Raw genomic sequence first — 21690 nt, 5'->3', positions numbered from 1 at the left:
ATCCTAAGTTGAATCAAAGCAAATGTTGTTTTCACAAACTCACCTGAGAGATGACAAGCAGGCATTGTTGTAAATTTTCTCCAACATGTTATGGAAATGTTGCCAAAGGTACAGGGGAAAATGCGATTTTGATGTTAGAATTAAACTTTCCCATTGTTTGTAGAATCAGCTTGGTATCTCCCAAGCCATGTCAAGAATCAAATTTCATATTTACAACTAAACTATGTATTGATTAATCAACTCTTCAAATATACATGCCATACAAGAAACAGGTATAGTGTTATCAGTATATGAGATATCAAAAAAAAAAGTAAAACAAGCTGGTTCTAGTACAAAGTGGGACTCACTTTTAATTAGGATCTCTTGGCATCTGGATATCTCAGCCCAAAACCAATTTTCAAAAAAAAACCCCAAAACAACAACAACAACTTTAAGTTCCTCTTGGAATTGTATGCTCTTTAATATGTCATATAAGAAGTTTCTAATTACCTCGTGCAAAGTTAAAACCTGAAAGCCCATGTAGGCTGAAACTACATCATTCCTTTAAACGTTATCTGTTAGAATCTGCTCTCATCATAAGAATTGAGCACCTGATGTGGGATGTTAATCTGAAGATGCTGATTAAAAATCGTACTTGATTTCGTTCATTAGTCTAAAGCTTTGCACTCTGGGAAAAACGGTGTATTTGAGTGTCTCAAACGAGTACCTTTTTTTTTTTAAGATTTGTAGCAAGACGTTGTTTCACTTATCTTATATACTGATGAAAATATGCATGCTTCTTCTATAAGGCATGACATTCAATCGATCCAAATTATAAATGATTTTCTCCCTCCCTACTTTCCATCTTGACACAAACATATCTCCTTGTGATAAGATAACACATATTCTTCTGTCGGTTTCGATTTTAAAGGTAAAATAGATGTACCTCTCAGAAAAATGAAACTGTGGCACTGTCTGCAGCTCACAAGAGTGCATTTGATCGTGATGTTTGTATGATTGGTTTACTGGTATGTCACCTGATACGTTTGATGTGCTCCCTGTAATGTGATAGTTCTGCACTGGTTACCACAGTGAGAGAAAAAACAACAACAAACCAAACAACACGCCAGGGTGAAGATGCTAAATTTCTCCTCACGTTTTGTTAATGAACTTATTTTCAATATGATTGTTTATTCATTGATTAATTTATCAATTATTCATTCATTTATCTACTTTACGTCTTTATTATTATTATCTTTATTATTATTCATTTATTTATCATTAATTGTTTTATTCATTTATTGCCTGATGTATCACGTGTTTACATCGTTTTTGTTTAAGGGTATATCTTTCCGTCATGAAACAAGGCTAACGATTTTCTGTAAGAGTTAATTTTTAGATAAGATAAATTTCACGTTGCGAGGTAAAGCTCTATTTAAGTCAAAGAGGTAATATTGGAGGAAGGAATTCTCCACCGCTATCTATAAAATCATTTCAGCGATGGCGGATTATATTGTAAATGGCGTGACAGTAACGTAGTCACGGAGTCCGTTGAAATGGCAAACAGTAACATGGGCCAAATTCAGTTCACAGCACAAGTAAGCGTTCCTGGACTTACATAAAGTTATCTTGAGTCAAAAGGGCCAGAATTATCGATTTTAACGGAACAGAATCTTCGTCAGCTGGTCAGAGGCAAAATGACAAACATGTAAGGTAAGGCAAGGTTACCTTTCCAAAAGCAAGAACTAGACGTAGCGGGAAATATGTTCTTCGTCAGACTGAAGTGAAGTTTTAAGCGAAAAATATAAAAAGGTGTGCATGTATATAGATGATTATAGGTATAATTTTCTATTATGACTCCTCCAATTTGTATATGCTTGAGCACATGGTCTCTTTCGGTCTTTAAGTGTGAAACTTGAAAATTTCACAATTTTCTTACCCAAATCCTAATTTGGATGAAACCTCTGTTTATTTGATAAACAAAGTCAACTTCATTGAACGTGATGTGGAATTGTACTTTATAATGTAAAAAGAATATTTTCTGAACGCTCTTGAATTATTACATCCAAAGAATGAACAATTTTCTACTACTTTTAACGACAAAGAATGTTATTACAAAGCTTCTCATGTATACAAATTTAGGGTTCTCATGTCAAGGCACTGATCACTAACTACAAATTCCAAATAAGCTCAAAAAAGAACAAAATCATGATAACAGTACATGTTGCCATTTCTATCCGCATTTCTTATTTCGAGTGTGTCATAGTCATTTGAAAGATGTATGTCAAATGCTGTATAAAGTGTTCGATCGAGGCGGGAGCTCGCACGTATTGTCTACCGGTGTGGTATCGCCAAACATTGCATTGTATATGCGGCAATGCGAGCCCTGGCGGGCTTCTCTCGCACGCTGGTCACCGTGAAATGGGAGGAGGCGCCACGGGAGTTTCCTCGCGACCCAAATCGCTCTCGAGGGCTATTGATTTTTTTTTCTCCCCTCCGATTTCCCTATGGCAGCGAGAAACAAACCTGGTTTAGCTCATCACACATTAGAGAGAGATCAGCCTGTTTGAAGTGGTCCTTCAGTTCGCTGTAGATGCTTGTCTGTTAACTCCGCGAGAACAAATAAATGGTCATATAGCAGGCGGGGCATTGATTGCATGTGGTCATTGTTTTGTTCGTTCTCGTGTCTATGTCTATATCTATATTGGGATCCCTGCATGTATATTTCAGATTGCTTAAGTATTATGATAATATGTAAAGTGGTATGTGTTGACAAAGTCAGTATATTGCTTAATTGCAAGAAATTGAATATTACTTGATATGAATTTTAATAGTTGTGAAAGTTAGATACCACACTGTATTTGTGACACTTTTCTCTCTCATCAGAAATGAATTGAGATATCCCACATGATGTTGGCTTACAAAAAAAGACAGTTTGTCGAAATGATTGATTAAAATCAATAGCTGTTGATGATCTCTGATTAGGATGATATCGTTTGCCAATAGTCAATTCATTTACGAATGTTTTACTCTCATGCGTGTTAAGCATGTTTCATATGTTATGTGCAGTGATAGCATTATATTTAATATATGTAATAAAAACCTAAAATGGCATTAGAATACAAACGCTTTATCCTGACGAGGAAAGCGCTTTTAGTCTAATGCCATTTTAGGTTTTTATCACATAATTATATCATGTATATATATATATATATATATATATATATATATGTGTGTGTAAACAATATATACATATCTATTTGTATACACACATATATCATTTATATATATATATATATATATATATATATATACATATCTATTTGTATACACACATATATCATTTATATATATATTTTTTTAATTTTTTTTAAACAAGGAAGGAAAAACTGACCAGAAACAATTGTAATAATAGATAGCGAAAACTTTGAGCAAAGAAAATGGGTTTTCATCGGGATTCGAACCCGAGACCTCCGGATTAAGGGTTTGGGACGAACACCGATCTAGGGCTTTCAATAGCTCAGTCGGTAGAGCACCGGTCTAGTGATCCGGAGGTCTCGGGTTCGAATCCCGATGAAAACCCATTTTCTTTGCTCAAAGTTTTCGCTATAGGCCTATATATATATATATATATATATATATATATATTCGCTATATATATATTCGCTATGCGTATGTGTGTGTGTGTGTGTGTGTGCGTGAGTGTGTGCATGTGAACGGATGTGTATATGTTTTCTTCGAGCCTGTGCTGTGTGTGATCTTTGGTAATGGTCTTCAAAATACAATATATGCTTGTGATGATATTATGGCATGTATACGCTGAACAAACTGAAAAGGTAATAGTCCCTGTAGTCATTTGTCATGACAAGTCACGCGCACACAGACAAACAAACACACACACATACACACACACATACACACATGCACACATACAGTACATTATCAATATATACACACATTCATATAAATATATACTCAGTACATAATGTATACGTGTTGCCTGCTATCCAGGGCTCTCTTCACGTTAGAGAACACATTAACAGCCTGCATTTTGGATGCATTAACAGCACCAATCACAGAAGCAATACATTGTACAAAGAAATGCATAATACCACACTTCAAAGTGACTTGAAAATCAAGCTTACATCTCAATAAAATCTAAGTCTGTTGCTGTTGAGTGCTTGATGAAGACAAGACAAGATTGAATACAGAACCGAGAATTGCTCATCATCATCATCATTATCATCATCATCATCATCATCATTATCATTATTATCATCATTATCATCATCATTACCATCATCAATGTGCAGAGTGTATCAATAACAATAAAGTGTGCACTCTCACATACTTGTATCATGTTCACTATTTCTGACGTCGATGCTCTCAAATAATAGGAAGATATTGCTATCTCGTTAATGACGGGGGGGGGGGAGGGGAACAGAAAAAATGCAAAATGAAAACACACTATAACTTTGAAAAGACAAATAATAAGAACGCACACTTTACTTAGTTCTGAAGAGTCAATCAAAGTTCTTACTTATCAGTGATATGACAAAATTGTTAAATGTACGATATCAGAACAAGTGAGTAATTTTACTTTGAAATGACTTGCAAATACCATGGAGAGGTGGAGTTTAGAAATATCTACAATATATGATGGAGGATAAGTTAAAGGGGAAATGCCTTTTAGTTTTAGAGAACTCGTGTAAGCACAAGTGTTGCACACTTTACCATTCAAGCTCGAAGGCTCAATACATGTAATATAGAATTCCTAGGTAATAATTCTTTTTGGTATACGATGAGAAGATATCTCAAATCCTCCAGCACTGTTAATATCTTTTCTCCCTTCTTTCGAATTCAGGCATCTCCTTCTCTGTCCAACTTATTCGTCTCGTTATAGCTCTCTATTTTATGTATTTAACGTAATGTATTCTTTCCACTGCACAAGCAAAATTATAGGTTGAAGTGATTTTTTTTAGGGTCGTTCCTCCTTGAGTTCCAATTAGAACTTTTTCTAATTAGAACTTTGATTTTTCTTATGCATCATGTAACTCGAGAACGTCGTCAAAGCCAAGTACACTGCTCATTGATCACTGTCCTCTCCAATTTGTACCTCGAAATATATTAACACGTATGTCATTTCCTTTTCTGTCTATATTATGTTACGAGTATATTAACATAAGATCACAAGTCTCTGATCTTGTCATTTCATTGTGTGGAACTCTGTGTGTATTTATGTATATGTATACAAGTGAATGAATAAAGTCATACTGAAACTGAAACCTGAAACAAGAACAACGATGACGACGACGACCACGACCACGTAATACTCGTCATAAGTTACATAACCACATTATTCGCAATTAGGAGTCATTACTGTCCTTGAGGTCAGCCTGTAATAGAAAAGCGCAAACTGTGCCTTGCGTATCTCTCACAGCACACACTGGACATTATCATATAGGGCAGCAATGATGTGATCACAGTTTACCACGGGAAAGAAGAAGGCAGGGCCCTGCAATATGTGCTCTGCCTCTGCCTGAAGGGGTTTTGGATGCTCCACAGTACTGTCTGACCATTGGGTTGACCACAGGATGACGATTTGTATGTTTTTTTAATGCTGTAGAGTTAGTTAGTGAGCTATTTCAGAAGGGAAATATCCTTAGGACTTTTCGAAATCTTACTCAAGGACCATTGGGCAGCACAGTTTGCTGCTATGTGAGGTATCAGACAGTGTCAGAGGTCATGACTGCCCATGTGTTTGTCGCATGCTCTGACCACTGCCTGCTTCATGACTTCCCCATTTGCTTAATGAGAATGACGACTTCGGCTTCATGAACGTGCGAAACACAGATCACCTGTTTCTTTTGTCTGTTTACGTTTCTTGAATGTCTGCAGCGAGTAATATTTTCTTGTGAGACTAAAATGGAATCTTTGAAGATTTCCGTAGACCGTCTATAGATCTCGACAACCCACTCCCGACGTATCGCCAAGCATGTTCTTATCATTTTCTTGCCGTTCTTACCGTTTTCTCTCCCGTTTTCTCTCGAAAACGACAAAAATATGCTTACCAAAAATGGGTTGGTCCTTTTCAGGGCCACATACATAGGCAAGAAAGAGATTCATACGTGGTGCACCGTGAAGTCTTGTATTACTCAACGGAAGCCTTCAAAGATTTCATTGTAGTCTTATAAGGAAATATATTATTACTCATGAACACAGATTAGCCGTGCGTTCTGCGTAGTCTCTCAAAGCTACTTCCTATAAGTGAATGCTCATTTAAGGTACAGTTGACCTTTGGGAGCAGTGATTTAAAAATGTTCAAGTTACCACATTTGATGCATATGTGTTGGTCAGTTGTATCATAAAACATCCTATCGTATACAAAATTGCAATAAAGCCTAAAATATACGGCGATACATCACTGTTTTTCTCACTAAACCATAACTGTCCGGTAGACGGCTTAGTCTAGAAGCAATTTTATTATAACTATTGTTCACATTTTGCGTATTCAACAATACTTAACATTGGTTATCCTGATTAGTTTTTTTTTTTTTTTTTACAATGGTTGTAAAGCACTAAAGGTGGATTTTTTTTCATCTGCAAATGGTAAATAATGTCTTTAAACGTCCTCATTTTGTCTCCCTCTCTTTCTTTTTCTTTCTCTCTCCCTCTCACACTTTGCTTCACTGTATAGGCCTAACCAACAAATACTCTTGTATGGAGTTATTGCTGTGTTGTGCCTTTGAAGTTCCTTTAGTTATTGTCTTTCCTTCCGACGTTTCTTCCCATTCATTTTTTTCAAAATATCTTTTTCTTACTATATCTTCGCTGATATTTTTTGTCCGTCATTCAATACTTTATTTGGTAAGTTTGCGTACTTTAAACAACTTGTCAAGGAAAAGAGTCTGTCCACTCTCTTAGTACAGATTTCCATTACTCTAATATTTTATTGTTGCCTTTTGTCGAGCTTTTTGTCGTTCTCTCATATGTTCTCTCTTCTCTCTTTTGCTTCGTTCCTTTCCTATCATATCTCTTATTTTCTTTATTTTGTGTAATGTTGTCGGATTATTACACACTTGTTTTAGACAAATTTTGCTTCCCTAAGTGTGTCGGGAAATCTTGTGTGTGTGTGTGTGTGTGCGTGTGTGTGTGTGTGTGTGTGTGTGACATCAGGCTTGCTTAGAACACCTCGTCCCCTCGGGGGGTTTAGTCTTGTGTCGGAGATCAATACACGAAGATCTGTCGAACACTCATCGCCCAAATCTCCCTCTTAGGGAAGACCAACGCTGACGAAACCCATCTTTCAAGTGGCACTCTCGTCGACTAAAGGAGCTGCTACTGACGCCTTTTTGCGTCCTCCTTGAGATGGACAGACTGCAATCCCATGCCATGAAGTGATACAACTCAATCTAAGCCTAATTGAGCATTCCACTCTTTACGTTGAGGAAGGTTGGGACGAGTAGATTGATATTTCTACCGCAATTACTATCATTACATGTTCTGAAAGAAAGGCAGAGGCTGGGACGCAAGAAGGTCGCGGGCATTCACGAACACTTACGTGGATGTTTATTTTGAAATTTCCATTACAATTCGAGTGCCACTGCAAGCAATGGAGAAACAGACGCTCAGTGCAGTTGGCCGACGGCGATGGGCGTGTCCTGCAACCAACGTCAGATAATAATGAATTCTTACAAGACGAGATCAAGAGTTATCTGCTTCTTTACAGTTCATTACAAGTCTTCACTTTACGGACGTTATGATGCTCTTGAAAGGAGACACGTTTTGAAATTTTAGACAATAGAATATTGTTTAGAAACATTCGAAGTACTGTCTTTCGCCCTCATGTGACATTTTGAGAGCAAATAGACTCTCATAAGGATGATTATTTCTCTTAAGCACTGTCAAGTGTGCAACTAATCACGGCAGCAACGACTCCACAAGATTCTTTGCCATTACACATTTTTATGTTGGCGTCATAAAGACGTCATTTCCTTCTTATATACAACTTGATATCACCTTCTGCAAGTAGTTATTGTCCTACGCCCTTTTCAAAAATGTTCTCCTTTATGATACTGACGTTACTGAGGCCATTAGGAAAGAAACAATTTGTTTTAATATAAATATTATGGTTACAGATCAGTTATTCAATTCATGCATTAACTAAAATCTTTAACACCTATATTCTTGAGCTCGTGGACAAATCTTTGGGTAACGGGTCAGAGGGGTTAATGCTTGGCCCAAGTTTTTCTTATTCAAAATTACAGCAAAGGAACAGCACGCATGTAGCCAAAGATTGCATGGATTGCGGTATAGTATTTCTTGTGTATTCATGAGAAATTGATTTGATACAGGACAAATATGAGTCAAGAAAAAAAAAACCAACTATTTATTCGATGTTACCTTTAATCAATGATTAAAGCTATCACCAATGTATTAAATATAATGCGATCAGAGACATCACTTGACATCTACAGCAATCTGGAGGAAAACCAAGCAGCCGCTGATGCCACAAAAAGAAGATTGAGGCAGAGAGTTGCCCGACCCGACCCGGATGTCGTCAAAGGCATTGATGTGGGCGCCGCCGGTAGCCAGGGGGAAAAGTTGAGCCACACGTCGTTGTCCGTAGAGGACTCGATTAGCTGAGTGTAGACAAATACGAATAGAATAAAAGAACAAAGAAACAACTGATCAATTGATAAACAAAAGAATACATATACATAATAGGAGAAGTCAACATACGTACATACATGCATACGTATATACATACACACATAACACCTACTAATAATCAGACACACATTGACATCATACAAACACACATGCATATACCTACATGATATATGATTGACCTCCCGAATTCAAAAGGCATATCAATTCAAGACGGTGAAGGCGATCGAATGACTATGAATTGTGCCTTCTTTTTTTTTATACTGAAATGAAGGTATTCTTTTGTGTTTCATTTTCTTTTTGATTTTCGATCCAAGCTTTAGGCATGTTTTAAGCAACTGAAGTTAGCAAATGAAAACGACACATCTCGTGATATTTCTTAAAAAAAAAAACAAGAGGAAAACTCCACTTCGTGATTATGTTAATTTCTTCATAGAAGCAAAGAGTCAAACAAAACGAATCGTGCAACATTCGCACTACATGCGCTACTAAAATAAACACAGTGAATGCTATGTTCAGGCATGTCTGACAGTCTAAAATTGTAGCAATTTGCTAGAGCTTCAACAATCAAACTCGTACTCGATTCATCAATTTTTTGGGTCTTGAAACGCCAAACATTATAGGCTAAACAATGCTAAAGCCAATAAAAGCTGTTTGAATTTGTACTTAGGCTTTCTCTTTTAACTAGGCATATAAAATTTTCTTCAACATACGAGAAAATATCGAAATAGTCGGAACCTTCATTGTGATGCTGAACAGGGCAACAAGCAAGAGTCATTTTATTTGTAATAATTGTTCTCATAAGTCCTTATTTTCATCAAGATGTTGCATCTTCCTTCTTTAAAAAATCTATTTTGGAATCCATTTATTTCGTGTAGTTAGTATTGATATCTATGTTTGACAATGTACCATAGTAAAGATCACAAATGCAATTTTGTGGGCAATGTAGGACATAAGAATTGCCATTGCCATCAGTAGCAAATGGCTATGGCAAATGGCAAAAAAAAAAAAGGCTATTGCATGCAACAAAGGAATTACTACTAACTGATTATTATTTTTTGCTCAATGCTCAACTCTTCCACCTCTAGTGGTAGACCTATATGAACAATATCCTTTTTATTACTTCGATGAGTACCTCTAACAATAAATTGAATCACCATACATTTTAGATATTTCTACATACTACAAAGCGGTATAAATCATAACAGTTTACCATTCATAATCCGGACTGAAATAAGTTTTAGCCTACGTGTAAATCGATTGTAATGTTTTACACAATATTTGGCGGTTTTTTTTTTCAATTCAATTCAATTCATTTATTTTCATATGCAACTTTCATGCAACGACATTGGTTCTTCGTTTAAACTCTTCGTGACTTTATACAATATCAAAGGAATTTCCTTCTCTATGATCTTTTGAAAAAAAAACATGACATGAAATGAAATTGAAACCATGTGACTTCGAATCCATCTACCTTCTGCTGCCGATAGCCATTATGGGGAACGCTGAAGGAGTAGCCCTCGGGACAGACGTTCTCAGTGGTCGTATAGGGGCCCGTCATGTCGCTCATCCGCCAGTCCTCGGGGTCCACGTCGTTCTGGCAGCTGTAGCGTCGGATCGTGGCGCAGTCTGAGGCAGCGTACCACCGATGGTCGACCCCACTGTTAGACATTCACATAAAAATGGGGATGGAGATAAATCATGGTACAGTGCCCTCATGCAGTATACACACAAGATTCATTTGCCCCTAATGGCGGGAGTATATTCTTATCAGTTCATTTTCTATAAGTGAACAAAATCTATTTCTGCTCAGTCTGCAACAACTAGTCAGTCTATGAGAGCAGCATGATTTTGTTTTTACCAGAAGCAGGGGACCATGGTATGATATAATACATCACATTTTTATTTGAATAGGGTAGTCACTGCTGTAGGAAACGTGCTGTACGAAAAGCACATCCTGTGAAAAATTCTGAACATTCCACATGTCCTCAATCATTTTGTTATGCAAGAACATGGTCAAAATCTTATTCAGCAATAAAGTAAGATTATAGGAATACTTCAGACAGTACGTACGTACAGACAGTGTTCATTTGACATGATTCAGAAACTTTCTAACTGTTCTTAATTTCCTGTACCTCAACATTACGCAGGAATCATATGCCAGTTCTTCTTCCGGTTGACCTTCGGCCCATGTAAAGACCCCTGTCTTGAGGAGTTCCGGGTTAATCATATCCATGGTGGGATACTGGATTCGACACTGGACGTACTCGCTGAGGTTCTTAATTGATCCCACGGTGTCCTCTCCCTTGTAGTATCTGATCGAATAAAATGCACGTCAATTCTAAAAATTTACTGAATTTTCTAGGTCGATCATCTTTCTACAAGTAATAGTTCTTATTATGTAAGCTACTGATTATCGTATTTATGACTATATATAGAGAGAGTACTTGAACTGGGCCATACTAGTATACACACATACACACACGCAGTGGCGTAACTACGGGGGGGGGGGCACGTGCCCCCCCCCCCCCAATCCGCTGGTAAAAAAAAGGGAAAAAAAAGAAAAAAAACCTACCAAAATGGTAATTCAAGGGTTAGTAAACTGCTTTTGAAATCGACATGAAAGGATGATCAAGAAAAAAGATATTTTTCTAAGATTTCTTTTAACCATACAATTAAAGAGGTATATATAGTGAAATATTGTTCAAAAGCCCGGAGACGACATAAGATTGTGATTCAGCGTGATTCCTGGTTGGCATTTTGAATACAAGCAGGATGTGCGCGGTGTACTCAGAACATCGGAATGGCAAAAAGAGTCGCTGCAATGTTGCGCAATGTGATGTTTGATAGGTTGTACACATTAAAGCTTGATCATTGATTTTGCAGTGTTGCTTTACATACTTACTAGTCTATATTAAAATGCCTTGCATTGCCAATAATAAGACTTGACCTTGGCTATTTCCTAACTTTTCCATCTATATGAAACACACACACTCACAAACACAAACAAATTAGGGGATGCTCTATATAAAGTGCAGATTTTAGACATCCTTCTCCCGCTTGGTCACTTCGACGCCCCCTCGCTGGTCATACCTCCCCCAATCATGAACATAAACCGACACCCTTGACTACCAGTGGCGGATCCAGGGGGCGCACCGGGCGCCCCCTCCCTCCAAAGCGAAAAAAATATACATGTAGCTACAAACGACAGTTTTTCCAAGCTCGCTCGCTTCGCTCGCTCGCATTTAACCGTTATATGCCATTCTCCTGATGTTACTGCCAGTAATTGCCAGCAATTGCGCCCGGTGCGCCCCCCCCCCCCTGAATTTCCAAAGCGAAAAAATATAGCTACAAACGGCAGTTTTGGGACTGTAAAATGTCAAAATTTTCAAGCTCGCTCGCTTCGCTCGCTCGCATTTAATCGTTATGCCATTCTCCTGATGTTACTGCCAGCAATTGCCAGCAGTTGCGCCCGGTGCGCCCCCTCCCCTTAATTTCCAAAGCGAGAAAATATAGCTACAAACGGCAGTTTTTGGACTATAAAATGTCAAAATTTTCAAGCTCGCTCGCTTCGCTCGCTCGCATTTAACCGTTATATGCCATTCTCCTGATGTTACTGCCAGTAATTGCTAGCAGTTGCGCCCGGTGCGCCTCCCCCCCTAAATTTCCAAAGTGAAAAAATATAGCTACAAACGGCAGTTTGGGGACTGTAAAATGTCAAATTTTTCAAGCTCGCTCGCTTCGCTCGCTCGCATTTAATCGTTATGCCATTCTCTTGATGTTACTGCCAGCAACTGCCAGCAGTTGCGCCCGGTGCACCCCTCCCCTTAATTTCCAAAGCGAAAAGATATAGCTAGAAACGGCAGTTTGGGGACTGTAAAATGTCAAAATTTTCAAGCTCGCTCGCATTTAATCGTTATGCCATTCTCCTGATGTTACTGCCAGCAACTGCCAGCAGTTGCGCCCGGTGCAACCCCCTTAATTTCCAAAGCAAATGATTATATTATATATATATATATGTATATATATATATATATAATTGTATATAGCTACAAACGGCAGTTTGGGGACTGTAAAATGTCAAAATTTTCAAGCTCGCTCGCTCCGCTCGCTCGCATTTAATTGTACCCTTATGCAATTCTGATGTTGCTGCCATGAGGTGCCCCCCCCCAATGTCTTGACCCACGAAACGCCACTGCACACACGCACACACAAATCTCTGACAGCAGTCATGGCAGTCTATGTTTCTACTTCCATGAATTTGTGGAAATCAGTCGCTACCCTGACATTTTTCCCTTGTGGATGATTCAAATGTATTCTATAATATCCAAACTTCCTTGTACAAATACCACATCAAAAAGAAAAAAATACTTCTGCCCATTAGAGAAAACATGTAACCAATATTGATTAACTAGAAATGTCAGGCATTTTTTAATGTATACTTTGATAACTTTACCGCCCACTGACACTGATATTAATCTTTAGATCATACCCAACCGGAAAGTATTTCAATATTGACCGTCACAGTTTATACGTCCATTTTGTCGAAATTCTATTCGTATTTGGAAGAAGAACTTATGTCATCCTCTCTATCACTATCAGCATTCCACTGTTATGGAATTGCAACTTCACAAAAAAAGAAGAAGAATGTGGTACGAAATAATTGTAATCTCAAAGGAAGATACTTGGTATTGAGTGAGATGCCTCAACACCTTCCAGTAGTGGTAAAAAATGATCCCTCCTACTTGTTTCAGTAAGGACAAGTAAAGTACAATCACAAGCGCATCGAAATTTATCATAATTTTTGCCACCCCTCCCCCCCCCAAAAAAAAAGAACACACACACACACACACACACACACATACTCACACACATGAAACTTGTCTCAACTATATTTTGCCCAACACTGTCTATGAATAATTACACGTTATGTACCGAATAGATAGTTGCAAAAGTAATAATGTGAACTCACTGAGCAACATAATATTCGTTGGAAGTTTTGAATCATATTGATATCTTACTATTAGTGCTCATAGTAGGCCCGGTGTCTAAACATAACGTTCATGTTAAAATGCCAGGAGTTTGATCACTATGCCTCGTTATTCAGATTTTTGCTTCTTCCTGTTACTTTCGTTTTTCGAATATTATTGTTTCAAATGCACTATTGCAATAAAGTTATTTTGCATCACGACCCAATCGTAAAATATATTTCAAGACAGGGCTTCAATCTATTTTGTTTTTTCATTCATATTGTAACATGACACTTTCCTTCTTTTTTTATATCTGCTCTATTTTTTTCCGAATTATTGTCACATTATCGTTGTAAGCAAGGACGCTACGCTTTCCTCAACTTCCCACTATGGTTACAAGATTTATTAAGAAAGTATTACTCCTCATGTCAGCATTTTCTAAGAATTGCTTTGAAACTGGCAAAATTACATTCTTAAGAGCAAACACTGGATTTGATATATCCCTCTACACTGTAAGTCTAAAAGTGAACAACAAAATCAATAAGTTCCAGGCTTACCCACTCGTTACTAGAGGAAATTGCAGACTGTCGCTGTAGACGCGCACAATGTTGGAGTTATTTCGTCCGCTGCACTCGGGATAGGATGTAAACTGGCAGGAATATTATTGGATTACATCAATTATATTTGTTCTTGCAAATCAAGAGATATTCACCTTCCTTTTATTTAATTATCGTCAAATACAGATTTCTCTGTGTCGGAATTAATGAAATACGATTGGCAATACTCGAAAAAGTCGGACCGTGAAGTAAACAGGTGACAGTAGGGGGCGCCAGTGCGAAAGTATCTGAAAGCCCGCTTGCACAGACTACGGTATGAATTTAAATTGAAAGTTCTCCATCTAAAGTAGCTGGAAGAACATTGTGCGTGTTGCTCTTTGGGATCTCAAAGAGATCTTAATCAAACCATTCTCCAAATTCAATGGGATGATGAAGTAAACATATTAGCATTAAATATCATTGTAATAGCCATAAGCCCTGCAGATGTTAACATATCAAGTATGAGTGCAGTACATTACTTTAATTGTATTACACAGGACAATGACTCCTCAGAATATTTTCGAGACTTTGAACCCTCAAAAATATGCATTACTGGCTTGTTGTTGTTGTTGTTGTTGTTGTTGCTGCTGTTTTGTTCCCAGCTCACGAGCAATTAAATCTCGAAACCACATAATTATTACATGTACATTCATGGATACAGACAAAACACGAAAATCGTTTGGCGCCATCTTGTGATAGGATTTGGTGTAGCTTTCTAAAGCACGGCTGACAAAACGGTGGGGGCCTACCAGATTTGTCCTTAGGTCGGCGTCGAAGTACAGCGGGTGAATGTACACGTCCCCGTGGGTGAAGAACCCGTCTGTGCCCCCAGCTGCGAGTATTACGTTTTTCCCATCCTATATTAGGAGAATTGCCAAAAAAAAAAATGAAATTATAAATTATTAGTTTATGAATATCATAAATTAATATAAATTATATATGTAGCTTAATCCTCTGATAATAAACAAATGCAACATTTGTAATGGAACGACATCTCATTTGGAATTTTACAACAGATCCTTCTAATTTTGACCGTTATAGAAAGAAAAGTCCTTCACTCTGTTTTTATAATAGATTTAAAAAAAGGTATCAATTTCCCACATACTAAAGAATGAGTACTAATATTTGTTGCATTTCACTTTAACAAAATATCGACGTTTCATCCGTCTAGTACCTCTCTCATCTGCTTAATGGTGGGCCAGTGTCCGCCGTACGTCCCCGAGAGGTCTGCAGGAGTAAGGACCCGGCTCCCAAACGCTGCCTGAATGATCGAATTCATCTCATCGTCGTGCTGCTGATCTTGCTTTTCCTGATGGATATTTTACGTGAGGAAAGGAAACAGAGACCAGATTTCAGCCGATGTTTGAATTGACACTAAGACATCTCCATGACCGCAAAGTATTCGTCTGTGTGTTTATTTACCATGTTTGGTATATTTATATTAGCTCATCCTGCGTTGGGCATTCAGGTCAATCGTTTTCCATTTGGCCAAATTATGTAATCCATTTTTGATGAGAAATTGCAGTGCTACATATTAATATCATGACATCAAAAATAACACAGAACAAAACATTACAAAGCAGAGAAAAAAATCAAAACAGCATGAACAATAAACATGCTGTGATAAAGTATAATATTTTCTAATAGGAAAGTTAGCATTGAATTGCACGATAAAAGTATTACTGTATCAATCAAAACTGCTTTGTTTAGGATCAAATAAATATGCACGTCATATATAGTAAATTGAAAATACCATTCAGCATGTTCAATGAAAAGAACTGCATAAAGATACAAAAATATTACGTTCCAACTATAATCTATAGTTTCAGGTGTGAGAGAGTGTATTCGAACTTGATCGTTAAGAAGCAATACAGTACGAAGAGTGAATAGAACAAAGCTCACGTTGAGATAGATACGAATGATTTCGTTCTGGTTCTCCGGTTGGTTTAGCCATGTCCCTATGTCATTGATGACGTCAGAGTATAACATGTGGTCCGCCTCGCAGTCCCCCAGGTATTCGTGTGTACCGAGATGGCAGAGACGAAACTGAAAGTAACAACAAACCAGTAACACGGATATGTGTTTAACAATTATGCGATCCCATTTAATGCATATTTTTTATTTAAGGGATGGTATACAGTTTCGTTTGAGATGGGGTTTCAGGTTTCCGACGTTTTTGATGAGAATTCTTTTTTTTTAAGATAATGAGAAACCTCTTATGAAATATGAATGAGCATTTAATGCTAAGACGAATTCAAAATTTATTTGATGAAAATGGATTTTGAAATGACAATGAATGACGGATATCCAAAACAAAGCGATCCTAAGAAAAATGTGGGAACCACGTAAATTTAATTAGGATTGCTTTGTTTTACCTTGCTTTTCTATTTTTCTATCTCAGCCATTTCAAAACCGATTTTCATTAAATAAACTTTGAATTCCTCTTAGAATATGCTCTTTAACATTTCATAAAGTGGTTTCTAAGTATCTCGAAGAAAAAGTTAAAAGTTGAATCGTCACCTCAACCAATAGTTTACCATCCCTTTAATTTCCTTTGGAGCTTGCATTAGTGCTCACCGCATTGTAACACCACCACACATCCATTTCGATTCCTCGGATCCCCATGTTGAGCTGGTCGAGTATCGTAAATTCATGGTTTCCGATGCTCGTGCAGTTCTCGGGGTACGGGGGCGGCCACACGCAGGTATCGTTCGCTGCAAACATGAAAGGCAAGAAAAAAAATGTGATTCGCAAGGCTGCCAGTATAGAGAGAATAATTTGAGGGACTTTGAGAACCTATGCCACGCTAAACACATAACCTTATAATGAAAGTCAGTGCATAAAATGATTTACAAATTTGAACTGCAAATTATTTTGTAGGTGCATGAAGATAAACAATGCCCTTCTTATAATAAAAAGAGATGATGACAGCGATAATGATGTCACAAAATACGTAAAACACCGAACAGGAATGTTATCTAAACAACATTATGTACAAAGAATTTAGCTTTATAAAGACTTGTTAACGTGTAGCTATAACAAAAGTGACATTTTTTTTTTCAAATCTCTGAAAGTTTCTGTGTGTGTGTGTGTTTTATATTGAAGTCACAAATAATATGTTGCACTTTTGAATTGCTGCTATTTTACGCCAGTCCAATTTATATCGGCAAAAGAATGTAACAACCACTTACCTCCGTATCTAAGTCCATATGCTCTGGCTTGAAAACTGTTGTGAGACTACACAAATTAGATGAGAGTAACAGAGACAAATATTATATCAGAACAGTGTTATACATTTCAATGTTTTCCGATTATGTTACAGGATATGACATTTGTGGACAAGTAAACCTAATAAACAAATCATAAAACTGATCTTAAACACTGGTACAATGGACATTAGTTTGAGATGTGGTGTTTATGTGGCAAAATATTAGAATAATTAATCGAAACTAAAATCACAGACATACAGTTGCCGCACACTCGTGTTTGCAACGTGGAAAGAAAGAAAGAAAGAGACACACAGACAAATAAACAGACGGACATCCTTATTACTTCATGGTCTGTATCAAAACGACACATTTAACAAAATCAATTATAATTGTGTGATGATAAGATCCAGGCTAGGTGAATATCCTCATATTGTATAATTCTTATACAATCATATTGATAATTTGTAGTATTTGTAGTATATAAATAATCACTCTAATTTCATACTCCTCCTTGACTTACGTCAAGCATGATGAATTGGTCAAAGGTGAAGTCAATCTGTATATGAAGAAAGAGAGGGAGAGAGAGAGATCGGATGAATGAGGGAAGACACATTGACACTCGGTTTGCTTTTGAACACTGGTATCTCTCTGTATGTATACATCGGTAGGACTATCTTCGAGTGGAGTCGAATACGTCATGTTTACACAAGACGATACGGTACGAATTAAAGAACTCGTGGCAACAGTTGTATTCGTGCATCATTGAAGTAGAAATGATCTTGGTTGCAGCAATTGAAAAAAACAAACAAAAATCAATCATTTTTTCAGTCAAAGATATTACTGCTAACTGTTATACAACAAATATGGTTCAGTGAGTAATACAAACGTTAACTCAATCTTTCCCATATAATGGATTCCCTATACTTCGATGAATACTTAAAGGACAAGTTCACCTTCATAAACATAAGGATTGAGAGAATGTAGCAATATTAGTAGAACACATCATTGAAAGTTTGAGGAAAATCAGACAATCCGTTCAAAAGTTATGAATTTTTGAAGTTTTTGTGCAGTAACCGCTGGATGAGAAGACTACTGCAGTGTATGAATAACTTAGATGTCACATGCGTACAGCAATATAAGGAAAATATAAAGAGAATTTCACAAAATTCAATCTTTTGAAAAAAGCACACATTCCCCTGACTCGTTACCGACAAATGTTATGGGTAATATTATTCCCCCTGCCTTTAGAAAGAGGCAAGTCAAGTGCTCTTTTATTTTGCGAAAAAAGTGAAAATATTTTGAATTTTCTTTTACATTTTCTTTATACTGTTGTACGCATATGACTCACAAGCTGTAGTAGTCTCCTCATCCAGCGGTTCCAACACAAAAATTTTCAAAATTCATAACTTTTGCATCGATTGTCCAATTTTCCTCAAACCTTCACTGATGTGTTCTACTAATATTGTTGCATTCTCTCAATCCATATGTTTATGAAGGTGAACTTGTCCTTTAAATGCGGAAACGAAAAAGAGTTCGTTAATCCGAACAAGATTTTGTGAAGTTATTCCGAAGGTCCTTATCCTAAACTGAAATAACACATAGGGTTCAAAGGTGCGTCCTAAAACGGACCTTTGGAATTACGAAATGTACAACGAACCTTTTCACCCGGCCTTTTCATTGTCGGATTAACAAACCTGAAAAATAACAAACTGTAGCCCCCAAATACGTCAATGGCAATTATTTTCGGAACACCTCGTAACAAAAATTATGCTGTATCCTTGACTAATGAACGCATAAATGGCCGGGGTGTGGACCAAGAGTTTTAACCCGTCCCATACGAGATACTGAAATCTTTACAAGCATGGCAAGCATTGCTCTGGCCCCACCAACTTTCCATAGGCAAAGGGTTAAGATAAACACGCAGTACCTGTAGCTCCCGCTGTGTCTTCAGGGCAAACGTTAACCAGTCATCTACCGGTACGGATCCCTGCACGCACTGGCCCCATTCCGTGCACTGGCAAGAGAATAAGAGAAATACTCCTACAGAGCTTGATATAATTTGCTACACTTACGCCCATTTCTGCTGAATTCATGTCCCTCCCGATTGCATTATTTCGTAGAATTCAGTCCGATAAACACGATTATTGCCATCATGATAAATGATGAAAACAAATGATTATGTACACGACAATGATTTATACAAAAAATAAGTGAAAAGGTGAAAATGAAAGAATGAAATAAAATAAATTGCTACAAAAATATTGTTTCTTCCATAAGGCAGAATAAGAATAGTGCTTGCTCAGTATCACAGGGGAAACTTTGTGATGCAGCAATCCTTTCGATGTTCATGTTGAAAAATTCACAATTTTTCTAGCCAGTAACACTGCCATTCAGGTCAGTTATAATTAAGGACAAAATTTTGTTTTGAGCTTGACTATAAAGAAACGATACTGTAGAGTCATTTGTGATTTATAAGCTTGACCTAAAAACAAAGACAAAGTGCCATGAGCACCGAAAGGTGGACCTTTGCGCTATACTAGTAGCCAACTGATATAAGCAAAGATTTGTTTTGGATATAATGAACAAATTAAGACATGTTATCTATAATAGTGATCATCGCCGGCGATTTGCAAGAGCACCTTTAGTTCCTATAGTTTCGAGGAGACTGTGCTAGTGCGAAATATTTGTCCTTAGAGATATTTGTGTAGTTTTAGAAAGACAAAAGCAATGTTCCGATCTTAAGTTGAATGAGAAACACAAAAGAAAGAAAAACAAAACAAAACTTGAAATGAAATAACCCCTTTGTCGAGAAGAGGGTATTGCTATTTATTGTCATTACAATTACTATTATTATTATTATTATTATCATTATTATTATTATCATTATTATCATTAGTAGTAGTAGTAGTAGTATTTGTATTAGTGTTGTTATTATCGTGATCATCACAAGAAATTTCATTATAATTTCAAAGCTACTGGGAGAGGTGCACAATGCTATTCTAATTTTACCAATTCATTCATTATAACTCATCATTTCTATAGCCTGACGTAATGACAACATGTGAAACATTGCCGCTATTTCCGTCACCGCCTTATTGTCGCATGACCTTTTGTAATTATTCCTTTTTATTTCTGATTGGGTTATTTTATTGTTTTTACCAAAACCAACATGAACATACACAGAGGCATCTTACTTTAAAGGGGATGGCTAGTAACTGATCAGTGGGAATCAGTGGGAATGATGGGGGATAATTGTTCCAATCCTTGTGGGATTCATTTAAGAGTACACTATATATCTATTGTGTGAAAATCATTTGCTTCAGAATGGTCTCTTAGTCAAGTAATGTGCACTGTAATGTTTCCAGGTTGGCATGTCTGTACAGTGACGGGGCATTAAACTGCACATTACTTGAATATGAGACCGTTCTGAAGCAAATAATTTTCACACAATGATAGATATATAATGTACTCTTAAATGAATCCCACAAGAATTGGAACAATCATCCCCCAGCATTCCCACTGATTCCCACTGATCAGTTGCTAGCCATCCCCTTTAACTCCGTCTTGCATCGGACATTGGAACTGGTGAACTAAAAATGTTTCACAACGTTCTTCTTACCTCATCACATTCCACTTCAACACTCAGTTTAGACGTGCACTCATTGTCAGCATACACGGACGTGGATACCTTGGAGCACAAAAGAAAAACCGATGGCCAGTGTATCATAAACTGAAATGTTAATTGTGAGGCTTATGTCTATCAAGTCAGTCTTCACAAAATATACTATGTCGTGTATGGAATGTTTTGACAGGTTTTATTGAGACTTCAACACTCTGTTTGATTCTGCTCTTTGGCAGATAACTTGCACATGCATGGAAAGGTGTTTCAGATGTACAAAGATTGGTTCGTTCTTCTGCATGTACTATGTAGGTCTTTAGGAGCCCTCAGCATGCTCAGACAGCGAAATGGAGTTTATGAGATGGCTCCTTTCTTTAACGAAGACCTCTTCAATTCGATTGTCGACAGCATTCTGTTTGTGCGTTATATACGAACAGTCGCAATCAATCTCAGAAAGAACTAACAACTCATGGTGTAACCATTCCTCAAAAGATTTAAAAGAGATTGAAAGAACAGACAAGACAACTTTAGTGAAATTAAAAGTCTAATACATTGACTTACCAGGAGGAAAACTAGCGAAACGATGAAAAGCGTTGACAAGATTGTGCTGCGGGCTGCCATTTTCGACTTCTTCCTCAGCAGACTTG

The 21690-nt window shown here is 37.1% G+C and overlaps 1 protein-coding gene across 1 annotated transcript; it reads right to left on the bottom strand.

Annotated features, from left to right (window-relative positions):
- Nucleotides 1-8450: 8450 nt before the first annotated feature.
- Nucleotides 8451-21162, bottom strand: LOC139734009 (uncharacterized). Its single transcript, XM_071644816.1, has 12 exons — nucleotides 21044-21162; nucleotides 19352-19438; nucleotides 17945-17980; nucleotides 17407-17452; nucleotides 16793-16929; nucleotides 16118-16261; nucleotides 15390-15524; nucleotides 14965-15072; nucleotides 14177-14268; nucleotides 10785-10964; nucleotides 10124-10310; nucleotides 8451-8621 (listed from the first exon to the last, which is right to left on the bottom strand). Exons 1-12 carry the CDS (start codon nucleotides 21149-21151, stop codon nucleotides 8451-8453), a joined length of 1431 nt encoding a protein of 476 aa, XP_071500917.1. The 5' UTR covers nucleotides 21152-21162.
- Between the last annotated feature and the right edge of the window lie 528 nt (nucleotides 21163-21690).

This window comes from Diadema antillarum, unplaced genomic scaffold (genome assembly GCF_040938485.1).
Source record: "Diadema antillarum isolate AM-2024a unplaced genomic scaffold, OU_Dant_1.0 seq00000507_RagTag, whole genome shotgun sequence".
NCBI lineage: Eukaryota > Metazoa > Echinodermata > Echinoidea > Diadematoida > Diadematidae > Diadema > Diadema antillarum.
The sequence above is the reverse complement of the archived record's forward strand: the minus strand, read 5'-3'. Positions and strand labels throughout refer to the sequence as shown.